The sequence below is a fragment of the Spea bombifrons genome, chromosome 12, assembly GCF_027358695.1.
Source record: "Spea bombifrons isolate aSpeBom1 chromosome 12, aSpeBom1.2.pri, whole genome shotgun sequence".
NCBI classification, from domain to species: domain Eukaryota; kingdom Metazoa; phylum Chordata; class Amphibia; order Anura; family Pelobatidae; genus Spea; species Spea bombifrons.
This window is the reverse complement of record NC_071098.1, coordinates 26,756,133-26,780,652: the sequence shown is the minus strand read 5'-3', so window position 1 is coordinate 26,780,652 and position 24,520 is coordinate 26,756,133. Positions and strand designations below refer to the sequence as shown.

Here is a 24,520-nt window from a genome sequence, read left to right as displayed (position 1 = left end):
CCTAACTTCATCTCTGTTGCTACACGTTGCTATGGATACGGCACTAGCCTCGCGTCATATGAATGCGACCGTAGGCGGCTCTCGCTGTGGGCTGGGAGTGGTGACGTTCCGAGCCGGAAGGGTGTCGTGGAACCTGTGGCAATCGATCCGGTAGTTAATCGCTGAGTAGGTTTTTGTTGGCGGTGTATGACCGGGTAGGACGGGTTTAATGGGGGTTGCTGCTCCCTGTTGTCTCCGGCATTAGTGGGGTGGGGGGCTCAGAAGGGTAAGGGGCGCAGGTGTCTCTCTGTGGTTTTGGGTAGGGTGCTGAGGGGTCAGTATTCGTCAATAGAGGAGGCTAAGGGGTCAGACACCAGCCTTCGGGGATGGGGGACAGAAGGGTCTCGAGGATGGTGACATGGAGGACAGGAGGGTCTCGAGGATGGTGACATGGAGGACAGGAGGGTCTCGAGGATGGTGACATGGAGGACAGGAGGGTCTCGGTGATGGAGGACAGGAGGGTCTCGGTGATGGAGGACAGGAGGGTCTCGGTGATGGAGGACAGGAGGGTCTCGGGGATGGTGACATGGAGGACAGGAGGGTCTCGGGGATGGTGACATGGAGGACAGGAGGGTCTCGGGGATGGAGGACAGGAGGGTCTTGGGGATGGTGACACGGATGACAGGAGGGTCTCGGGGATGGAGGACAGGAGGGTCTTGGGGATGGTGACATGGAGGCGATGAGGGTCCCTTGTGCAAGTTGGAGGCATTTAAGCGGTTGGATGCCTCCTGTTGAGGATGGAAGAGGATAAGGGGTCCTAAGATGCCTGTTTGGGAGTTAATGGAGATTATCCAGAGGCCATCTTTTCGAGTAATGCATGAGGCTTATGCTGGCTTGATTATAATACATTATTCAAAAGGGTGCCTGGCTGCTCCCCCTTTTGGAGGGGGCCCCCCGACTGCCCCCCTCTTATGCTAATTAACTTTAACTATTTCTATAAACTGGAGTTCTAACCAATATAGTTACTTCCCTACCCTATAGAACGGGTATGGTGGGGATATGCTAGTGGCCTGTCGGAATGGCCCAATGTTACTCATTGAGTAAGAGTAAGGCTTTTAGGGTAAATAAATGGCATTGGAATCTTGATAATAGCATTAGAGTCTCACAGTTAAAGATGTGGAAGACCAAATAATTCTTTAATTGCGTCCTCATTTGTATTTTTGCCAGGACAGCTTAATTGTCATGTGACCATAATGGTACATTTCACTTTTGTTCTGCAGCAAGATGATGGTCCGGTTTCTCCTGTTGGTGGCCATCCTGGGCGTTGGGCATGCGGTGCCTATAGAGCGGGCCACTCCAAAGAAAGAAGCCGAGCCTCCTCCGGAGCCAGCAGTAAGTACGTCGGTCAGTAGCTTTTTTGTGAATCGGCCTGCGCCCCGTAGCTCTTACATTCACTTTGCTTTCCTGCAGGACACCGGGCTCTACTATGACCGTTACCTGCGGGAGGTAATCGATGTCCTGGAGACGGATGGCCACTTCCGGGAAAAGCTTCAGGCCGCTAATGCTGATGACATCAAGGTAAGGGAGTTCCTGTAAAGCAGCCAGCCGTGAAATGACTGTTATCCTTGGAGATTATCTCTGCGTACTCTGAACTTCCGCCCCGGCCGAATCCACATGACGCTGTGTAAATACAAAGCACCTTTTAACCCCGCGCTAAGAACTGTCTGTTCGGTTGCAGAAGAGTAAATAGTCAAGTGATAGGTCTGGCACGGGGCGGAACTATACATACTTATTGCTCCTGGGGTCCAACTTGTTAAAGGTTTAACCCCTTTAATACCCAATGGAGGTAAACGCACAAAAGTGGTGGCACGATTACCCTTAGAAGGTACCTGTACGTCATACGCCTTTCACAGCGGCAGGGACATCTCCCTCTGTCAGGAGTAGCCGAATGATTGTGTGTAAGGGCAGGTGATGTGAGCGCCGATACACTGTTACTGCTGACCCCCACGGGAAGCTCTTTGGGGGGAGATGAGTGATCCAGCATGGGGTCCCTGCTGAGATGTCTGATTGCTCCCCCCCACTGGTTGTTCATGCACATTGAGATCAGCAAGGCTAAGGAGCCCTGCTTGCTGCTCATAGTGTGATCAGCACAGGGTAGATCGGAAGCAGGAGAGTGCAAAACACATGTATTTTTATGCATATGACAGCTGAGTGGCCCCTTGCAAATGCATGGAGAGATTCTTTGTCGCTTCTCTAAAGAATGTTTTTACGTCTCTTTCAGAGCGGTAAACTAAGCAAGGAGCTTGATTTCGTCAGCCACCATGTGAGGACCAAGCTCGATGAGCTGAAGAGGCAGGAGGTGTCCAGACTCCGAATGCTACTCAAGGCAAAGATGGACGCCACAATGGAAGAGAGTAAGGAAATGTTTGCTACACCGGAGACACACATCTAATACAACATACAGATATATTGCCTATCTGTAGGGATTGTGCTCCGTGCTTTTTGTGTGCGTACATGTGTATGTACATAATAGAATTACACGCCAGCGTATAGGTGCTAGTAGCTTAATATGTATAGAACTGGATGGACATCTGTTTCCCTTGACCCGTGCAGGTCATGAAAGGTCATATACATATGTATATATTGATTTTATTTAATTTTATTGATCACACATAGAATAAGCTTTCTTATTCTGCTGGTGGAAAACCATATGCAGAAGAGAATTCTGAGACCCTGAAAGCTTATGTGATTCTCTATCTCTCTGTATGTATTGGCAACAACAAAAAAGTATTAACTTCAAATACAGACGCCATCTTCTGTTGGATCGATATCTCTCTTATATCTTAGTTCTTAATGTCTAATTGATCAGAATAATTCATTCACGTTGTTAGCGAGCATTAGCGTTGATAAAGGCACTGTTATTTTTCTAACTGGCCGATCTGTGAAGTGTCACGATATGGCTGCTGACGAAACTACAATGTGCAACCCGTTCTGTCCCTCAGATGTCCAGATTGACCACATGAGTCTCCTGAAGCAGTTTGAGCACCTGGATCCCCAGAATCAACATACATTTGAGGCCCGGGACCTGGAGCTTCTCATTCAGGCAGTAAGTGAGAGCCTGCAGCCTTTATTTCGCGTTCTGTGTGTTTGATGAGGGAGGATTCTCCTGGAAGAGCCGGTAGATGAGAGGTACTTTTGCAATAAAGAAATCCCAATCATGGAGTAGTAGTGGTACCTAATAGCGGTTATTAAAGATTTCAGGACACTGAGGCATAGTTTAGCTCCCAAATATCCCCATGATACAGAATATGATATAGAGCCATCGTATTCTGTAGCATGGAATATATACTAATGCTAAATCTGCCACAGGCTGCCAACCAATAATTTTATTTAGTGTAAAACTTAGGGTTTGGCAAGAGGAGTAGCCGACAATCATGATAGATGAGCTTAACTGTACTGCTGTACATAATGTCCCGACTTCAGGCCACCAAGGACCTGGAGAACTATGATGCTGCTCGCCACGAGGAGTTCAAACGCTACGAAATGCTGAAGGAACATGAGCGACGGGAGTATCTCAAGTCCCTGGATGAGGAGAAGAGGAAAATGGAGGAAGCCCACTATGAGGAGATGAAAAAGAAGCACAAGGAGCATCCCAAGATCAACGTTCCAGTAAGTTCCTGCTAATAAAACCAAAGTTACAATTGCGCTGAGAGTGTGTTAAAATGATTAAATATGAGCGGTTCTTCTCAAAGAGCTAGCATGGCAAAAGCTGGAATTTTGAAGGATCTATGGCACATTTTCCAATAGAAAGTAGGCTTTTTTTGCATAGGAAACGCTCCAGAATTACCCACAGCCTTGAGACCTCTGCAAAACGAATGGGTGTTCAGCTCTCCGAAACCCCTCAAGTGTGCTACAAGTTACGCGCTTTGCTTTGTCATTCACGCATCATTCTCCTGAAATGGCACTTTTTAGTAATAGGTCTCTCTGAGGGCTGTCAGGACGGGGTCTACTTGTCTTGGGAAATAAAATGGCCACATGTTTTAGGATTAGACATGATAGTGTATTTTTCTCCACACTATGCAAGCATCTAGATGATGACTTTTGCTTGGCTGATGTTGTAATGTAAGCCGAACTTCAGGACATCCAAACAGTGGAATCTTCCACGCTCCTGTCCGAAGGAGACCACGGGGGCTTCTCATGCAAAGTAGTTCATCACCTCGTTGTTTGCTGTTCCCAAGTATTGCCCAATCCTTCTCTTCCCACCGAGTGTTCTTGGCCCTTTGTCCGCTCTCCTTTTGTTCTGGCATGTTTCTTACCCAAGATGCCTCTCATAATATATTATTATAAACATCTACTGAAACATGTAGCTGAAAACAGTTTAACCCTTTAAAATACTATGGCAGGAGACACGATCAGGGTCTCTACAATCTTTCCGAGCCCCTGCCAAATCCAAAGGAATCCATGGTGACGTCGGTGATGACGTTGCCGGAGGGAAATACCAGAACTTCCATTTGTGCTTTAAAAATCCCTATAGAATGCAACATTCGATCTGACTCCGAGTCGCAAATTTTGACCCCCCCAGCTGTCAGTGGGGGAGACTAGGCTGTCAATTTTGATGGCCTGATCTCTGTTCACAGGCAGAGTTCCACCCTGACGCTGTCAAAACCCCATGACATAGGGGATACAATCTTAGGTCCTCAAAGACAAGTTCGCCGTGACGTATCCCCTACGTCACTGGTCGTTAAGGAGTTGAAGCAGCCATATACCTATTGAAGCATTTGTATGTGATGACGTCTTCTTATTCCGTTCCTTCACTAGGGGAGCATGGATCAGCTAAAGGAGGTTTGGGAAGAAACCGATGGCTTGGATCCTAATGACTTCAACCCAAAAACATTCTTCAAGTTACACGGTATAGAAAATCTAATGGTTACAGAAGTCATGATTTGAGTACTTTATCATTTTAGAACCATGTGATGCTTTTTATCAAACGAAATGTCGAGAATGTTTTTAGTAAATGTTTTGATAATTTGCATGTATTACCTATGGACGTGTATGTACAAATGATTTATTGTTGGGACCTCTTAAACGACACCTAGAACGTCTAGCAGTATGGTTCCTATTCAATTTTTTTGTTATAAAGGGACAATTCTTGCACTGCGTGTATTCACTGGTATATTTTGTTTTGTGTTTCAGACACCAATGGAGATGGAGTTCTGGATGATCAGGAGCTGGAGGCCCTCTTCACTAAGGAGGTCAGATGAGGCCTTTAAATTTGAGGCCTTTAAATTAAAATGCCCGTGAAGTAACCGTGGCTTCTTTAGACTGTTCTTTTTGCGTTGCGCTGTGGGAAAGCGGCGTGTACGTCCTGTGCTACGGGCTGCTTTCTGTGGTTCCTCAGTGCTGTTTGTATGAAGGCTGTTACTTGGTTGGCAAACAATCACTCGCTGCTCCCTAGTAAGAGGTTTTGATGGGTTGATAGACTTGGTGTTTTGGCCATTAGCTGGGAAAAGCACCTGTGAGACGGAAGGGATAGAGATTATGACCCTGCCGATACTTTCCTTTATTATTGTATTAATTTTGTTACCAAGTCCATGGATTGAGCTGGAAGTTAAGGCAGAGATCTCTCAATATTTGATTTATGTTTTGTCTTACATCTACGACCAAGTTTCTTTGGTTTGTTAAGTTGTAATGTTGGGCAGGGGATGGGTGTTCCAGTGATAATTAATGCCTTGTGGTTTTACGAGAATTGTTTTGAGGGTATTTTTGGATGACCTTCTTCTTGTGTTGTGTTTGATTAGCTGGAGAAGGTCTATGACCCCAAGAATGAAGAAGACGATATGGTGGAGATGGAAGAGGAAAGACTGCGCATGAGAGAACATGTCATGAAAAACGTGCGTATTTCTTTCCGGCGTCGCTTCTGCTGCCGTGATAAGTAATGTTACCGGGTGTTAGGAATGGGGAGCTCTGAAGATGTCTGGACGGCGGCTAACGCCAGCTCTGGTCTTACAGGTTGATGTCAACCACGATCGCTTGGTCACACTAGAGGAGTTCCTGAAATCCACGGAAAGGAAAGATTTTAACGAGCCCGGAGGCTGGGAGGTGAGGAAAATAAAATGTATTCCCAGTTGATGGCCTGGCCCAGAAATTATTCTTAAATGGGAGATTATAACGTTTTACTTCTCACCTAGGCATTCTCGCCTAAAGATGTCGTTCCACTGCCAGATGTTCCCAAACTTAGCGTCCCCCCCTGGAAACCTACCCGGATTGTGCCAGTGCCCCCAGGGGGGGGGTATTGCCCACTTTGGGGAGCACTGGGTTATAGTTATAACTTGCATTTTGTGTTTATTTTAACTGTTACAAAACAGATGAAACGTATGAATGTTTTTTCAGTTTTCGCCCCCAGGGGGTGGTATTGCCCACTTTGGGAAGCACTCGCTAAATGTTACTTGCACTTTTTAATTAAGTATGGTTAGCAGGATTGGTGTTCCGAATGCACTTCATTGGGAAAATGTTACATTCAGCAGAGTAGGGGGAACAGCGCCTTTTTAAATCCTGCATCTAAATAAAAAATACCCCACTTCCTTACAAATCCCAAATTGAATTTAGCTCAAAGAATGGCAAATTACAGAGTCTTTCTTTTTTTGTCTGAGACCGTGGACGAGACCCAGATTTACACCGAGGAAGAGCTGCGTAAGTTTGAGCAGGAGCTGGCTGCCCAGGAGGCCGCTCTCAACCAGCGAGCCGAAGAGCTCCGTCGAGAACACGAAGACCTGCAGCAAAGACATATAGAACTGGATGCTCAGAAGAGGGAATACCACCAGGTACCGACGTCCTGACCCCTGGGTCCCGCACATTATACCCCCCAAATATATAATATATATATCTGACCGCTCGGAAATTCCACATACATTTGTCAGACCCTAAACCAAGATCGGTTTGAGGAGTGCATTCAAATGTTTCTAAAAAGAAATGCCTCTCCAGTTCGTTTTACCCCCAGTTGGTCTTTAGTGGAATCGATTTTTCTTTTCCATTTATGTACTGGAAGCCAACGATTGCTCTGTCGCTAATGCTGGCTACTGATCTTCACGAACCCTGATCTCGTATGGCACCGAGAGCTGTAACGTCTCCTCTCTGTTTCAGGCCGTCTTGCAAATGGAACAGAAAAAGTCCCAGCAGGGAGCCGCTGTGGGTCCCGACGGCGAGCTCAAATTTCAGGCAGAGGCCCCCCATCCAGCAGATGACAAAGGTACGGATCAAACATGTCTGACCACATGCGGGGTTACTCGCTGGGCACGGATTGCTGCTTAGAATTAACTTTGACTTGGGTATTGATTATTTATCATGTTGCTAATACCCCTGGGTGAGCGCTTATATGTGAAGTGTTGCTAATTTAGCGATTGGACTGCATTGGGAGGCGGGTCCCGCGGTCTTGCTGGGGCTGCGGGCGGTCAGGCACTGTACCTGCGGGTCCCGGTAATCCCATGCAGTCCTGCAAGGCTGTCTTCTCGCTGCTCCATAACAGTGTCTCCTATCTTGCTCCGCCCAGGAACAAGGCGGAGTCACGTGATGTGATGTCACTTCCTGTGACTCCGCCTTGTTCCTGGGCGGAGCAAGATAAGAGACGCTGTGAGGGAACAACTTGCGGGACTGTGCGGGAAATCAGTTAAGGAGGCGGGGCGTGATTGGCCACAAATGTGGCGGGAGCGGAAAACCCACATTGCGGGAGCGGGATTAAAAACAGCGGGAGCGGGATTAAAAAAGCAGTCCCGCGCAGGGCTCTAGCTGGGTCCATCCATTGGGTGGTCTACCTTCACCAGATGTGATCTCCAGTTCAGTAGACATTTTGCTACTGTCTTTAATTAACGGTGGGTTGCAGCTCCGAGGAGGTGATTGGGTTCATTGTTCGTCTGGAAATAAAACCACTTGTATGCAAAAGAAAGGTTTACGGTGGTTTGAGTAGAGAAAGCTACATCTAAAACGTGATTTATCGAGAACTCGAAAGCTCATATCATTTTGTATTCGCGACAGCTAAGCCTGAAGAACCAAAGCAAGGTTCTGAAAGTCATCCTGGACCACCTGGAGAAACCCAGGAGCACCATCCTGCCCAGAAAGAGCCAGAAGCCCCTCAGATCAACCAAGTACAACATGACCAGCCGCCTCACTCGGACCAATAAGTGAGAAAGAGAAAGTCTTCGAGTGTCTGTGTTAAGTGAGCTTTCCTCCGCGGCCATCTCCCCTCTCCCGCGTTTCCGAGACAAGGGATGTGCAATCAGCCTCTGGGTAAATCTCTCACATTGGGAAATCGGGGAATTTTGTTTTCAAAAAACAAACTTTAAAAAAAAAAAAATGAGATTAAACAAAGATGATGGAAAGCGGGTAGAGTTTAATTAATCATGACGGCGTCATACGAAAAGCTTATACCAGCTTCTACCCAATCAGCATTGCTCCAGTATGTTTGTATTATAAACCCGTGCCAGCGGCACCCGGCAGTAAATCGAAATCCTTTCCGAGGGTTACTTTCTGTGTATTTTAGAGATTATCCAAGGTTACCTAAAGACGGCTCTGTACCCAAAACTCGTGGTTTCAAAAATAGCCGTACATATCAGTGACCTAACTTCTAAATGGCTGCATTGAAACAGATCTAAAATGTAGGCGATCCAGTTATTTGAAGAATCATTTTCGCAGCGATCTGCCTTATGCGCGGCTTTTTAAGACCCTGCGTTTAGCCGGAGTAGCAGCCGTCGTGCAGCAGAAAAAAATAAAGCGTCGGAACCGGAGCTCGATCAACGAAACGCAAAAATGTCTTGGAACCGGCGCACGATATGTGATAAAAGTGGGGGGAAAATCTAATTATAAACGGACTGGCACAGAAGGTGGCATTCGTGCGCCAGTCCTTTAAATCGTTGTTACTTAGATTTATATTTTCGCTTTTCTCACATATTGCGCGCCGTTTAGAAGACATTGACGCGTTTCGTTTTATTGTGCTCCGGTTCCAACTTAAAATTTTTTTTTTCCTGCTTTACCTGCGTCTGGGTAACACCGGTGATGGGTTCCAAGCCGCGCTGTATTTTTATCGCTCCCGCATTTATTTCTCTTCCTAGAAGCCGTCATGCCCCGAGCTTCTGTTTTGTTCAAGCAAAATGACTTCGTTTTTATTCCAAGCATCCCATTAAAGATGAATTTTAAAAACTACTAATTTTTTGTTTTTCTGATTTTAAAACCGCTCTAATTCTCACATATGATTTCTTTTTTGTGTCATGGATGTGTTCTAGCTCAGATTAGAAGCTCTCCATCGCTCAAGTACCGTATATTGATGTATACAGCACTGTACTCAATGAGCGAGGATTTATTTTTCTCCATGTGATATCAAGTGTTCCAGTAGCTGCAGTTAATAAGCGCGTGTCCTATCCATTTCAATGGGGGTTTCAAAAGTGTGCTCCCAAGTAAGGGTAGCCAACATTATGGAACTACAACTCCCATAATGCTCAACCAGACGGACGCTGTCCATTTTCCATTGGTTGGCTAAGGATTGTGGGACTTGTGGAGGTCCTTGTTGGCTCTCATGCAAACTTTTATTGGGAAATCATGGCCACCTGGGATAGGACGATGGCATCAGCCATCTGCCCCCCTGCAGTGTGTGGGGGGGCTGTAAAAACAGACTGATTCCCTTTCTGTGAGTTTATACACCCAACGTACTGCAGGGGGCAGCACTTTACATGGCCCCGTCAGCAATAAGATCGAGGGGATGTTTTGCAATTTGTTTTTTCTAGATAATTACTTGTTTTTATTTTGTTTTAGTGCTTTGTGTTGCTAAATATCAAACACAGAGTCATACAACAAACACACAAATCGCTGGCGCCGCCGCCGGTCACAGAGGGATTTCTGTACGTGTTAAAGAACGCCCGAGGTTACTGGAAGTAGCGCACGCCGGTTTATTCACTATTTACGTCCGACGGTCACGATATAAGTTAGTATTCTGGTGTAAAACGTCTTGTAAATGTAGCCGTTCCTGAACGTTGTCCTCCTGTCACACGGCTGCCGCTTCTCACGCTGGTTTGTCATTCACAGAGACGCAGGAAAGCAAGGCTTGCAGCCTTTAAATTGCTGGGGATCATGGGAATTGTAGTCTGAAAGCCAGAGGCTTGCATGGTACTGCAGTAAAGGGGCTTCTCTGCTGGGATGGGTGTAGTTAAGCATGGATTAGGTGGCAGGGCCCACGGGGGCAGCCGTTGGATGCGTATTATAGAGTAGTTTGTACCACCGCTCCTCGTGGCGATGCTGTTTTGTACCTATTGTTACCTGGTTGTCACTGAATAAAACCTCCTGTTGCTAATTCAGCTTCTTGGTCTTCTTTTGAGAGATGGTTGCTGGCGTTAAAGGACTCATTAAACAGGCTGGGCAGGATTTACTAGCTAGTCGGGGTAATTAATCCCGCAGAGTAGGGGCATCCCTACGACTTCTAATAACTTCTTCGAGAGAGGTAGTGTTCTTTTGTTACAGCGAAACCCGTCCGCTTTAAACCCGAGTCAAATCTCCACATTAAACCCATGTAATAAGTTGTTTTTTTTGTGCCATAATGCAAGAAAACTTACATATAACGCTTAACAACAGCGACTAAGCAAAAACCTCATTGTAAAATTAACACTCGGAATTTTATGTACATTTTTTTTAATACAGAATAAAAAGCAATTCAAATAAAACACACAGTATGTTTAACAGGCTATTTCTGCCCCAGGAATGGGCAGGTTTTATTGCATTTCTAAAATAAGTCTAGTTACGGTTTCAGACACCATACATTCTCTTAAATCTAGAAGCTTGGATGGTCGTTGAGTAGGGAACCTAGAACCTCCTCATCTAAATAAACGTGGTTTAATGTTTGAGGACCTTTCAGTGCTAGAGTCCGTGTGTCTACATAGTGGTTTCCGTCTTCAAATGTTCCAGAATTATGATCAATACAGACTGATAATTTAACATAAAACGTATTAAGGTAAAAAAATAAAGGCTCTTGTGTAGCAAAAGCAATGATGTAAACAAAAAGCGTCTTCAATAAATAAGGGATTAGGAAATAAATACTTTTAAGAGGAAAGACTGCCTAGTAATCAGACACCTGCCTAGCCTCATCAGTCCGATACTGAATCTTATTTAAACATTTTCTCAAACAACTGCAAAACTGCCCAGAGCCCCGGGCCAAGGAATCAAACATTCAGCGGAGAGTCTCGTCTTCATAATAATCAGGCGCCAGTTCACAGAGACGAGCCCACATCTTCTCTCTGTGCTGCGGTTCCAGGCAGAAGCCGAAGGCGGCCTGCGCCTCGGTAATGCGCTTCTTGAAGCGGCAGCGATCCCGTGCGTATTCCTCCCAGGGGCCTTTGCGGGCCGCTCTGTAGGCATAATCCCAGGTGATCATGCGGTGGACGGAGACAACGGGAGAGAACCGAACCTGGAGGAGAAACAGAAGAATCAGGTTACCTACTGCAGCGATGGCTGGCTTTATTAGTATGGGCAGTAAAACTATTAATGCCACCCATTTGGTACCAACAGCTTTTGGCTTCAAAAACAAGGGTCGTGCAATTCAGCCAGTTTTAAGAAGCTATTCTTGTTCTTCTACATTCAGGGTCCCAACAAGATGCAGATCCTTGCCCCACCGGAATATAAACAGTAAGACTGTTACAGGGAACTCACGTAGTGACAGAACGTGTCAGGGTTCCTAGAATACATAGCGCTTAGAAAGAGCATACTTACTTTCTGAACTTTGCCACTTTTTTGGGGCGATTCGTCACTCTTGGTATCATTCTTGGTATCACCATGTGCTCCTTCCTGCGATTTAGAGTGGTCTCCATTCTTTTCCTTCCAATCACCTTCAGGACCCTCGTAAACACTGTCATCGGTTGCTTTAGCCACTGTAGAACTTTCGATTGGCATGGAAAAGGATAGAGGATTGTATGGGTCATCATTTTTACAGAAGGAGGCCCATAACTCAGATCCTTCTGTGTCCCAGTCTAGATTGTCTTCTGTGTCCCAAGAGTCTTCAGACCAGTTGCTTTCCTCGTCACTGTCCATTTCATCTCTGGCCCCAGGGGTCAACAATTCCCGCACACCACTGTCCACTGACCCATCTTCAGTGTTAGAATGTTCCTCATTCTTAGTTGACATATCCTCATCTTCTGATGTACTTGGCTGATCCGACATAAATTCAGACATGCTTGTACAATCTTCCTCTTCTGATGGTAAGCAGATCATGGAGAGAATTAAAGTGTTTGTGCAGGATGTCAGCACAGGCTCTTTGTTCACAGTCTGGTCCATAAAGTCATCCTCAGCTACCAGGAGGTCCATATCCTGCGGCTCCTCAGAGCACTCGCTTGGCACGTCAATCAGCTCCATCACACACTCTGAGTCGTATTTTATATACGTCGTGGAATTCATGTTTACATCTTTATGACGCAGTAGTTGGGACTGTGAATAGTTGTCAGTGAAAACACGTCTAGCCACCAATAAAGAATCTGGAACACGCCAACACCACCACAGCGCTCTTCTGTATAAATTGGTCATCCATGCACTCAGCTTCCAGAGCCATGCTCTCTTGCGCATTATATTTTTGGCCAGAGAAACCAACGACTGCGTTATTGTGGCAGCCGTTGTGAGCAAAACCATATCTGTGTCCAGCTGGGTATGGATGCCCGGCACCCAGAGGTGTCCAAGGTTGTCCATCTGGAAGGCAGTTCCCTTGTGCCAGCCGATCACCGGAAGTGTAAAGTTTCTCGAGTATGAGCCAAACGTGAGGTAAAGACTCATTTTGAGAACTGTATTTATCTATAGAAAGGAAAAAAAAAAAAACATATGTAAGGCTTCGTCAGAAGTCACAGGGCATGAAGAGCTCGTTCCATGTTGCGGGTTTTGCCCCAACATCCCACAGCAGGAGATTTAAGCAGGACCAAAAATAACATTAAATTAAAACATAAGCACAAAAACCCAGGGGCACCAATGACATGGGATCCATGTAACATGATGAATCATGTAATTATGTCATGGGGGTACCACCCAGAACATACAATGCTGGGGTATTTAAATGAGTGACAATATTTACCGTCCCATAACGATTATATTAGTCATCTTTGCCTGCTGCCCCAGCCCAGTATCAACTACTTACACAGCCAAGCATCAAAACCCATTAATCCTTCCGCGTCTGGCGACGTACCAGGTATGCCATGTCCAAGTGGGCTCAGGGGTTCTGCGACGTGCCTGGTATGTCATCCCCCAAAAAATAAATAAATGTCCCCACAATTGGTGATCGCGGGGGCACTGCTGCTTCTTTCCAGGAGAGCAACAGTGCAGCATTAACCTCTTCAATGCCGCAATCGTGGCACTTTAGGGGTTAATATCCATTTTGTACGAGGCTCTGCTGCTGCTGGTCTGCCTGGAAGCCCGACCAGCAACAGCAAAAAAGAGCCCCCACAAGCCTTTTGATCACTTTTATTTCTGAATACAAATCACAAGTTATTTTATTAATTTCAAGTATCTAGGGGAAAAAAATACTTAAATATGGTGTTTGGATAAAGTTGTCAAAAATGACATTTCACTGCAATGTTTAGGATAGCCTGGCACATAAATGGTTAATCAAGTGTTAAAATGCCCATAGTAATATACGTTGAAATATCAGCTTTCAAAAAAAATATAGTTTTGTTTAGCAGTTTTTAGATGTTTTTCATACTAAATCATGGTTTATATACAGTTATTATTTCATAAGAAAACCCTTATATACTGTTTTATATAAAAACAATATATAACGTGCAGGGGTGCACTTAATGAGTTAGTGGGCAATCAGCTGAATAAAGTCATAGTAAAAGCACAAAAACTACTCTGGTCATTTAGCGCAAACATGGTAAAAAAAAAAAAATAAACCCCCGGTCCTGAAGGGGTTAATCTAGACTCCCCTGGCCAGCTACCCTATAGACACTAAAAGGTTTATATATAAAATATGGCACCTTTATTACATCACATAGAGGTGATCACAACACCATCACATGTCTACCTATTACATATGATTTACAGCCGTTATTACCGGTAAAATAGAATAAAATAATAATAATACACCGATTATGTACGTGATTTATAGCAGGGGGGGTACTTACCATATTAATGTAGGAGTCTGAATATGACGTCATCATCCAGTAAGGAAGGCGCTCCAACAGAAGTTGGTAATGGTCTCCTGGGCCGGGGGCTCCTGAATATTCGGGTGAATCCCGAGGAAATAAACAACAGGCCGAAACGCAGTTCTCCTCTCCGTCCGCTCGCTCAGAATAAACCGCATTTTGTCCTCCTCTATAAAGCAGCTATAGGATAACTCCACGCCAGACCATCGGGCCGCTCAGCGATATCTCAACATTTCATTAGCTTTCTAGAAAAAGAATGATTGCATCAATACTGCGACTCAGCCATATATAACCTTGTGAAGCCTGCCAACCAATGGGAACGGCATGGGGGCGCGGCATGGAAATTCAGGCGAAAGTACGTGAGGTTTCCTTCATAGACCAGAAGAGGGCGGGCCTGTGACGTGCAGAAACCAGAGCAACTGTTGCCAAGGAGATGAGAAAGTCCTGTTGTATTTCTGGTAACCTTGGGGAGGAAACATGCCTCACGTCATGAAAAGGAATTCTAGAAAAGGGCGGTAGCTTCTGGTTCCTTTCCAGTAGAAGGACTCTGGTGATGTCAACATATCATGTGACTCTTTGGTCAATGGTCACATGATACAAAGTACTACAGGAAACAACAAAGAAGGAAATGCAAATGGTTGGGAATAGCTTGAGCCGATATCACACTGCTGCTGCTGTAACGTGGGGAGCTTTGACAGAACGCTGCAGTCTCTTGGGGTGGGGGTGTTACGGACCTCTAAGTTCCTAGCGCCAAAACTGCTGCATATTTTAGCCGTGTTAACCCCGTATTAACCCCTGCTAAAAAAAAAAGGAATATTTGCCCGAAAAGAACACTGGAATGAGTGAATATTCGTGGAATACGAAGTTTTTTTTTCCACACGAAGACTTGGCCATTGCTCAAGTTAATAAGAACCATCCAACGCACATCGAGAAAGCTGGACCTATTGCACCATCGTGGGCACAGGTCCTTATACCGCAAAGGGACCATTAATGCTTCAGCTCACACAGGTCCCCAGCAGGGATAGGAACTAAATGGCTCACGGTGGGACATCTAGTTCATACGCAGCCAAAGGACCTTTATACCTCCGGCTAACAAGGGTCCTTTACAGGGATAATAATCTCTAGTTGTTGTACTGTTAAGGCATCTTTTAAGCCCCAGCTCACACAGAATTCCTAGTTCTTGTACTGCAAATTTCTCCACAAATAACATGGGAATGATTTTAATTCATCACTCTAGCTGAGATCTGAGCTTGCAGCTCATGATGACCAGACACTGCTGGGCCCGGTGGGTGTGAAAAGAGGGCACAGTGCATGGGGGGTACAAGGGATTCAATTGCTGACAGTGAAGAAATTGGTGTGGGTGGTATATGGACCCATGTAAAGCGGAGGGAGGGTGATTTTTACAGGGACCAGCAGTCGTGAGTTTCGGGGAAGTAAAAAAAAACGCAATGGCTGTTATCATATTTATACCATCCATTGCACCTGGTTTTTTTTTTACAGCACAACACTTTTGGCTTGTGAAATTGAGACTCTGCCACCCAGTTTGGTGAAGATTATTGGTGCAATTTTAGGTGAACTTTAAGGGATTAGGAAATAAATACTTTCAAGAGCAAAGACTGCCTAGTAATCAGACACCTGCCTAGCCTCATCAGTCCAATACTGAATTTTATTTAAACATTTTCTCAAACAACTGCAAAACTGCCCAGAGCCCCGGGCCAAGGAATCAAACATTCAGCGGAGGGTCTCGTCTTCATAACAATCAGGCGCCAGTTCACAGAGACGAGCCCACATCTTCTCTCTGTGCTGCGGTTCCAGACAGAAGCCAAAGGCGGCCTGCGCCTCGGTAATGCGCTTCTTATTCCTCGTATTCCTCCCAGGGGCCTTTGCGGGCCGCTCTGTAGGCATAATCCCAGGTGATCATGCGGTGGACGGAGACAACGGGAGAGAACCGAACCTGGAGGAGAAACAGAAGAATCATGTTACCTACTGCAGCGAGTGCCAGTAACATTATTAATGCCACCCATTCGGTGGCGCAGGAGTATTAATCTGGTACCAACAGCTTATGGCTTCAAAAACAAGGGTCGTGCAATTCAGCCAGTTTTAAAAAGCCATTTTGGTTCTTCTACATTCAGGGTCCCAACAAGATGCAGATCCTCGCCCCACCGGGATATAAACCGTAAGACTGTTACAGGGAACTCGCATAGTGAGAGAACGCGTCAGGGTCATGTGAATGGTTGCTAGGCCTGTGTCAGACAATTCCCATAAGTCAAGGCTCTTCAGCAATAAGTGTCACCTGATCCGATTTCAGAATGTGGTATCAGGTCTCAGGACATCTCACACTAGAAGATGATTTAAAGCAGCACAGTCTTCTAACAGCATCTGAATTGTCTTTATTATTTTTTTTCCTCAATTAATTTTTATTGAAAGGTTTTTCATATAACAGAAAGTATAACTTTTAAGAGAGGAATACAGAAAAAAAGAAGAAAAAAAGGGAGGGGGGACGCTACTTACAATAGTTAATGTAAATTTTTCATATATACTGCAGTACATCCACATGAGAGTATAATGAGATGTACAATCTTCATATATCACAATTTAACTTAGAAAATGACCCAATACACTTCTCTTTTTTTCCTAAGTAGAGTCCCATTCTGACCTAAATTTGTTACGACGCTTCCTATCAAATTCATCCCAATGGTACTTTAATGTAGGGTATTATATCGTCAAATGACGTACACTGAGTTCTAGAGATTTATTTTCCTTATAAAGTGTCAAGAATTCTTGTGTATTTGGGACAGTTTTTTTTACCCCGGTGTCCAGGGAGAATAGAAGTGACAGCAATGAATAAATGAGAAAGGATAATTCTCCGTACTTTGTGAATAACACTGGGAATCACTTCGAATAGAACCATCTTTGGGGTCAGAGAGCTAATGGAAGTTGCTATTAATTTGACCATTGTGAGAATACGTGACCAGAAGGGGGTCAGTTTGGCACAGGACCACCATATATGTTCCATATGTCCTACTGCTCCACAGCCTCTCCAACAAAGTGGGGACTGAGATGATTTCATAACACTGAGTTTAGAAGGATATGAATACCATCTATAAAATATCTTAAGGTGGTTTTCCCAATGCGAAGCACACCGAGTGACCCCTTGTAGACCATTTCTAATCCTAAACCATTCTGACAGATCCATTTCAAAACTTAGTTCCTTTTCCCAACTAATCGTATGAGAATGTTTATTAGAAAGACTAGTTGAGAAGTAACTATAGCTCTTGGTGATCATGTGTGCTTTATTGGGATGATTTAAGCAGATGTTCTCTAGGTTTGTGAGGGGTATTGACCAGTCTTTCACGTCTTCTGCAGGGCAATCAATGGAACTTCTAATAACATTTAGTATGATGTCATATTGAATCCGCATTGTTTCTGGTAAATTGTATGCTGCCTGTAGAGTGTCAAATGCCTTAATAGTGTTGCCCAAAAAAAGATCATTTACATAATGAAATCCATAAGAGTTCCATGCATCTGTGTCAATATTTCCAGGTGTTTTAATCGGGGCCATAGCCGTAAGTGGGGTGGCTCTCTATATATATCTTTTATATATATTTTCTATATATATATCCACTTTGGCTTGTCAGAGTGAATATAAAATTTTATATTGGTGGCTGTGTTTGTGGCTAAATAATATTTATGGAAATCAGGGATGCCTAATCCACCATGTATCTTGTTTCTCTGTAGAACTTCCAGTTTTATAGTTCTTGGGAAAGACGTTCCCCATATATATCTTCTGATATCTGTTTTTATCATTTTAAAGAATGTTGAGGGAAGTATTATTGGAACTGTGCGAATTATATATAGGAGTTTTGGAAACAAAGACATTATAAGGGCGGCAACCCTGCCTAGCCAGGACAGCTCATACTTTCCTCATGACCAGAGTTCTTCTCTTAGCAAAGGCCAAATCTTTTTAAAATTATATTCATAAAGATTAGACACATTTTTAGTTAACTGTATCCCCAGAAAGGATATGTCCTTAGTTTGCCAGATAAAACTGTACTTTTGTTTAAGTGAATTCAATGCGTCAGAAGGTATATAATATGGAAGAGCTTGTGTCTTTGTGATGTTTAATTTATAATATGATATATTTACGAAATCATGCAATATTGAAAAAAGTGCATCCAGAGATTCTTCAGGGCGGGTTAAAGACAGCATTATATCGTCAGCATATAGACCTAGCTTGTGGGTATTGTCACCCAATCTGACACCATGTATGTTATCGGCTTCTCTTATTTTATCTGCCAATGGTTCTAAGGCTGGTACGAACAAGATAGGTGATAATGGGCATCCCTGTCTAGTACCATTTGATAAATGGAAAGGTGTGGAGATTGTACCTGAGGTGGAGACGACTGCAGCAGGGTGACGACAGAGGGCCATTACATTCTAATAAATTCTATGGGGAAACCTTTGTAAATTAAGACCTGTTCCAAATACTTCCAGTGCACCCTGTCAAATGCCTTCTCTGCGTCCAAAGAAAGGAGCAGAGAAGGCATCTGTTATGAAGACATCCAGTAAGTGAGATCAATAAATTTTCTTGTGTTGTCAGATGGTTGTCTATCTTTCACAAATCCCACCTGGTCGTTATCAATGAGGTAAGGCACAATATTAGATAGTCTTTTTGCTATTACTTTGGCGTACATTTTTGAGTCATTATTCATTAAGGAAATGGGCCTGAAATTGGCACATGTGTCTGGTGTTTTTCCTGGCTTGGGAATAGTGATAATTTTTGCCGTCAGAGATTCTTGTGACATCTGCCCTTTTGATTTTTTATTCGTTGAACATGGATGTCATATGTGGTGTCAGTAGGGGTGCATGTGTCTTGTAGTAAAGCATAGTGAACCCGTCTGGGCCAGGTGCTTTTCCAGATGGAAAACTTTTAATAGCTGTTCCTACTTCCTTCTCTGAATTGTCTTTCAAGGCACCAATAGGCAATTTTTATAAAATTCAGACATGTTTGTACAATCTTCCTCTTCTGATGGTAAGCAGATCATGGAGAGAATTAAAGGGTTTGCGCAGGATGTCAGCTCTTTGGTCACCGTGTGGTCCATAAAGTCATCCTCAGCTTCCAGGAGGTCCTTATCCTGAGGCTCCTCAGAACACTCGCTTGGCATGTCTTCAGTGTCAGAATCTGACAGCTCCATCAAACACTCTGAGTCGTATTTTATATACGCTGTAAAACTCATGTTAGCATCTCTATGACGCAGTAGTTGGGACTGTGAATAGCTGTTGGTGAAAACATGTCTAGCCATTGGCATAAGGAAGATAGATGATTATATGATTCATTACTTTTACAGAAGGAGGTCCATAATCCGAATCCTTCTGTGGCTCAGTCTAGATTGCCTTCTGTGTTCCAAGAGTCTTCAGACCAGTTGCTTTCCTCATCACTGTCCATTTTATCTCTGGCCCGAGGTCAACAATTCCTGCACACCACTGTCCACTGATCCATCTTCAGTGTTAGAATGTTCCTCATTCTTAGTTGACGTATCCTCATCTTCTGATGTGTTTGGTGGATATGAAATAAATTCAGACATGCTTGTACAATCTTCCTCTTCAATCTTCTGATGGAAGATTCTGATGGAGTCGTATTTTATATACGCCGTGGAACTCATGTTTACATCTTTATGACGCAGTAGTTGGGACTGTGAATAGTTGTCAGTGAAAACACGTCTAGCCCCCAATAAAAAATCTGGAACACGCCAACAACACCACAGCGCTCTTCTGTATAAATTGGTCATCCATGCACTCAGCTTCCAGAGCCATGCCCTCTTGTGCATTATATTTTTGGCCAGGGAAACCAATAACTGCGTTATTGTGGCAGCCGTTGTGAGCAAAACCATATCTGTGTCCAGCTGGGTATGGATGCCCGGCACCCAGAGGTGTCCAAGGTTCCTTCTTATTCCTAATTTCCCCCACATTTTTAGATATTTTTCATACTAAATGATGGTTTATATATATAATTATTTCAAAAGAAAAATATATTTTAAATGGGTGCACTAAAGACAAAGTTGAATAAAGACATTTTTGCCATCATGCAAGGAAGCTTCGATATTCTGTTTAAAACAGTGACTACGCAAAAACCTCATTGTAAAATTGACAGACTCAGAAATAATTTGATGTACATTTTTTAATACCAAATAAAAAGCAATTCAAATAAAGCACACGGTATGTTTAACAGGATATTTCTGCCCCAGGAATGGGCAGGTTTTATTGCATTTCCAAAATGATAAGTCTAGTTACACTTTCAGACACCATACATTCTCTTAAATCTAGAAGCTTAGATGGTCCTTGAGTTTATCATCTAGATAAACGTGGTTTAATGTTTGATGACCTTTCAGTGCTAGAGTCCGTGTGTCTACATAGTGGTTTCCGTCTTCAAATGTTCCAGAATTACAATTTAACATAAAATATATTAAGGTAAAAAATAAAGGCTCTTGTGTAGCAAAAGTAATAAATAAAGTGTCTTCAATAAATAAGGGATTAGGAAATAAATACTTTTAAGAGCAAAGACTGCCTAGTAATCAGACACCTGCCTAGCCTCATCAGTCCAATACTGAATTTTATTTAAACATTTTCTCAAACAACTGCAAAACTGCCCAGGGCCCCGCGCCAAGGAATCAAACATTCACCGGAAAGTCTCGTCTTCATAATAATCAGGCGCCAGTTCACAGAGACGAGCCCACATCTTCTCTCTGTGCTGCGGTTCCAGGCAGAAGCCTAAGGCGGCCTGCGCCTCGGTAATGCGCTTCTTGAAGCGGCAGCGATCCCGTGCGTATTCCTCCCAGGGGCCTTTGCGAGCTGCTCTGTAGGCATAATCCCAGGTGATCATGCGGTGGACGGAGACAACAGGAGAGAACCGAACCTGGAGGAGAAACAGAAGAATCAGGTTACCTTCTGCAGCGATGGCCGGCTTTATTAGTATGGGCAGTAAAATTATTAATGCCACCCATTTTGTGGCGCAGGAGTATTAATCTGGTACCAACAGATTTTGGCTTCAAGAACAAGGGTCATGCAATTCAACCAATTTTAAGAAGCTATTCTTGTTCTTCTACATTCAGGGTCCCAACAAGATGCAGATCCTCGCCCCACCGGGATATAAACAGTAAGACTGTTACAGGGAACTCACATAGTGACAGAACGTGTCAGGGTTTCTAGAATACATAGCGCTTTGAAAGAGCATACTTACTTTCTGAACTTTGCCACTTTTTTTGGGTGATTCGTCACTCTTGTTATCATTCTTGGTATCACCATGTGCTCCTCCCTGTGATTTAGAGTGGTCTCCATTCTTTTCCTTCCAATCACCTTCAGGACCCTCGTAAATACTGTCATTGGTTGCTTTAGCCACTTTAGAACTTTCGATTGGCATGGAAAAGGATAGAGGATTGTATGGGTCATCATTTTTACAGAAGGAGGCCCATAACTCAGATCCTTCTGTGTCCCAGTCTAGATTGTCTTCTGTGTCCCAAGAGTCTTCAGACCAGTTGCTTTCCTCGTCACTGTCCAGTTCATCTCTGGCCCCAGGGGTCAACAATTCCTGCACACCACTGTCCACTGACCTATCTTCAGTGTTAGAATGTTCCTCATTCTTAGTTGACGTATCCTCATCTTCTGATGTATTTGGTGGATCTGAAATAAATTCAGACATGCTTTTACAATCTTCCTCTTCTGATGGTAAGCAGATCATGGAGAGAATTAAAGGGTTTGTGCAGGATGTCAGCACAGCCTCTTTGTTCACCGTCTGGTCCATAAAGTCATCCTCAGCTACCAGGACGTCCATATCCTGAGGCTCCTCAGAGCACTCGCTTGGCATGTCTTCAGTGTCAGAATCTGACAGCTCCATCAAACACTCTGAGTCGTATTTTATATACGTCGTGGAACTCATGTTTACATCTTTATGACGCAGTAGTTGGGACTGTGAATAGTTGTCGGTGAAAACACGTCTAGCCACCAATAAAAAATCTGGAACACGCGAACACCACCACAGCGCTCTTCTGTATAAATTGGTCATCCATGCACTCCGGAACAGCTTCCAGAGCCATGCTCTCTTGTGCATTATATTTTTGGCCAGGGAAACCAACGACTGCGTTATTGTGGCAGCCGTTGTGAGCATAACCAAATCTGTGTCCAGCTGGGTATGGATGCCCGGCACCCAGAGGTGTCCAAGGTTGTTCATCTGGAAGGCAGTTCCCTTGTGCCAGCCGATCACCGGAAGTGTAAAGTTTCTCCAGTATGAACCAAACGGGAGGTAAAGACTCATTTTGAGAACTGTATTTATCTATAGAAAAGGGGGAAAAACGCATATGTAAGGCTTTGTCAGAAATCACAGGGCATGAAGAGCTCTTGTTCCATGTAGCTGTTTAAGCAGGACCAAAAATAAGAGATAGGGATCTTTGTCCATAATAGCTTATGTTTCAAATTAAAACATAAGCACATAAACCCAGGGGTACTGATGATGTGGGATCCATGTAATATGATGAATCATGTAATGATGTCATGGGGGTGCCACCTAGAACATACAATGCCGGGGGTTTTAAATGGATGACGTTAATGTTTATAGTCTCATAACGATTCTATTATATGCTGATTCACCCTCTAATTCCCTATGCAATTCCACAGCAGGTCTTTGGCTACATTTCAAATGACTAACACAAAAAGCATGATCGGAAGCCAGACATGGGAGTAGACATCTTTGCCTGCTGTCCTAGCCTAGTATGTATCAGGACCCATTCATCTAGACTCCCCTCGCCTGCTACAGATATAGATACTAAAAGGTCTCGTGCCGTCAGCCTTACCTTTCTGATATTATGCGCATATATTATTATTATTATTATTACATCACATAAAAGCGATCACAATGCCATCACGTGTCTATGGATTTCGTAAGATTTACAGCAGTTATTACCGGTAAAATAGAAAAAAATAATAACAATACACCGATTATGTACGTGATTTATAGTATGGGGATACTTACCATATTACTGTAGGAGTCTGAATATGACGTCATCATCCAGTAAGGAAGGCGCTCCAACAGAAGTTGGTAATGGTCTCCTGGGCCGGGGGCTCCTGAATATTCGGGTGAATCCCGAGGAAATAAACAACAGGCCGAAACGCAGTTCTCCTCTCCGTCCGCTCGCTCAGAATAAACCGCATTTTGTCCTCTATAAAGCAGCTATAGGATAACTCCATGCCAGACCATCGGGCCGCTCAGCGATATCTCAACATTTCATTAGCCTTCTGGAAAACAAATCATTGCATGAACGCTGTGACTCAGCCATATATACCCTCGTGAAGCCTGCCAACCAATGGGAACGGCATGGGGGCGCGGCATGGAAATTCATGAGAAAGTACGTGAGGTTTCCTTCATAGACCAGAAGAGGGCGGGCCTGTGACGTGCAGAAACCAGAGCAACTGTTGCCATGGAGATGAGAAAGTCCTGTTGTATTTCTGGTAACGTTGGGGAAGGGAAAATGCGTCACGTCAGGAAAAGGAATTTCTATATTTATTCATTTATTAAGCAACAACAAATTATGCATCGTGAATGGGTTTATAAACAATTTTTTACAAATAAAATACAAGCTTTTAAATGTGTTTTTCCTAAATCTCTATTTATCCTGATATCCTGTTTACATATGGAGAAGCGTAAAAGGTGAATGATTATTCACGTAGGAATGGAAGTACGTCTCGAGGAAGTATGTAACAATGCAAAAAAATCTCAATTCCAGCCTAAAGAATCCCTTTCCTCGTTTCCTTCACCATCAACCTTTTCATTCATCTCACCCAAGTTCAGTATTTCTACTGGCCCCACCCCACCAGGAGCAGAAAGATGGCGGGACAATCCGTTACCTTTTTTATTTAAAATAATAAAAGAATATTAAAAAATGAAACATTAAATCACGGGCATCTGCTATAGGGGCAAAAGAGGGGCACTTAACCCCAAAAATTCTCTGACAATGTCACCTTATTCTGCAAAAGCCCCACCTTTAGATAGACCGAATATTTTATTTACCGTATATTATACCTATATATTTTTTATATTTTATTACAGTATTGTTATTAAAGGGGGCATATATATATATATATATACGTATACCGGTAAATATGACTATTTTTCTTATTTTTTGGGGGGTGACCTCAATTAACCTATTGATGACATCACGTTCCTGGGGAACATAGGCAGAACACGATGTCATTGGGCTTCCCACGTGTTGTCCCCCTCATATCCTTTCCCACGGACCAGGACAGATAACTTTTGACTGTATTTATTTTTTCTCGTGTTTCTCATAATTACGTTCGGTGTCTTCTGTCCCACAGGACTCCTGTCTGAGGAGCGGTTATTTTTA

At 43.8% G+C, this 24,520-nt stretch overlaps 3 protein-coding genes across 5 annotated transcripts; 1 reads left to right on the top strand and 2 right to left on the bottom strand.

Annotated features, from left to right (window-relative positions):
* Positions 1-66: 66 nt before the first annotated feature.
* On the top strand, positions 67-9,171 carry NUCB1 (nucleobindin 1). 3 transcript variants are annotated; one of them, XM_053451675.1, is made up of 13 exons: positions 67-165; positions 1,260-1,371; positions 1,450-1,557; positions 2,261-2,393; positions 2,982-3,085; positions 3,463-3,648; positions 4,798-4,888; positions 5,173-5,231; positions 5,778-5,870; positions 5,989-6,078; positions 6,630-6,800; positions 7,120-7,225; positions 8,008-9,171. In XM_053451675.1, the coding sequence occupies exons 2-13, from the start codon at positions 1,264-1,266 to the stop codon at positions 8,151-8,153; spliced, it is 1,395 nt and encodes a 464-aa protein (XP_053307650.1). In that variant the 5' UTR covers positions 67-165; positions 1,260-1,263; the 3' UTR covers positions 8,154-9,171. The 3 variants fall into 3 exon arrangements, with proteins under 3 accessions (XP_053307650.1, XP_053307651.1, XP_053307649.1); XM_053451676.1 differs by having other exon boundaries at positions 71-150; XM_053451674.1 differs by having other exon boundaries at positions 93-194.
* A 1,459-nt stretch (positions 9,172-10,630) lies between these two features.
* On the bottom strand, positions 10,631-14,381 carry LOC128469706 (protein phosphatase 1 regulatory subunit 15A-like). Its single transcript, XM_053451511.1, has 3 exons — positions 14,109-14,381; positions 11,722-12,789; positions 10,631-11,419 (listed from the first exon to the last, which is right to left on the bottom strand). Exons 1-3 carry the CDS (start codon positions 14,142-14,144, stop codon positions 11,183-11,185), a joined length of 1,341 nt encoding a protein of 446 aa, XP_053307486.1. The 5' UTR covers positions 14,145-14,381; the 3' UTR covers positions 10,631-11,182.
* A 6,190-nt stretch (positions 14,382-20,571) lies between these two features.
* Positions 20,572-23,331, bottom strand: LOC128470046 (protein phosphatase 1 regulatory subunit 15B-like). The gene is made up of 3 exons (XM_053451872.1): positions 23,152-23,331; positions 21,367-22,455; positions 20,572-21,042 (listed from the first exon to the last, which is right to left on the bottom strand). The coding sequence occupies exons 1-3, from the start codon at positions 23,185-23,187 to the stop codon at positions 20,806-20,808; spliced, it is 1,362 nt and encodes a 453-aa protein (XP_053307847.1). The 5' UTR covers positions 23,188-23,331; the 3' UTR covers positions 20,572-20,805.
* Between the last annotated feature and the right edge of the window lie 1,189 nt (positions 23,332-24,520).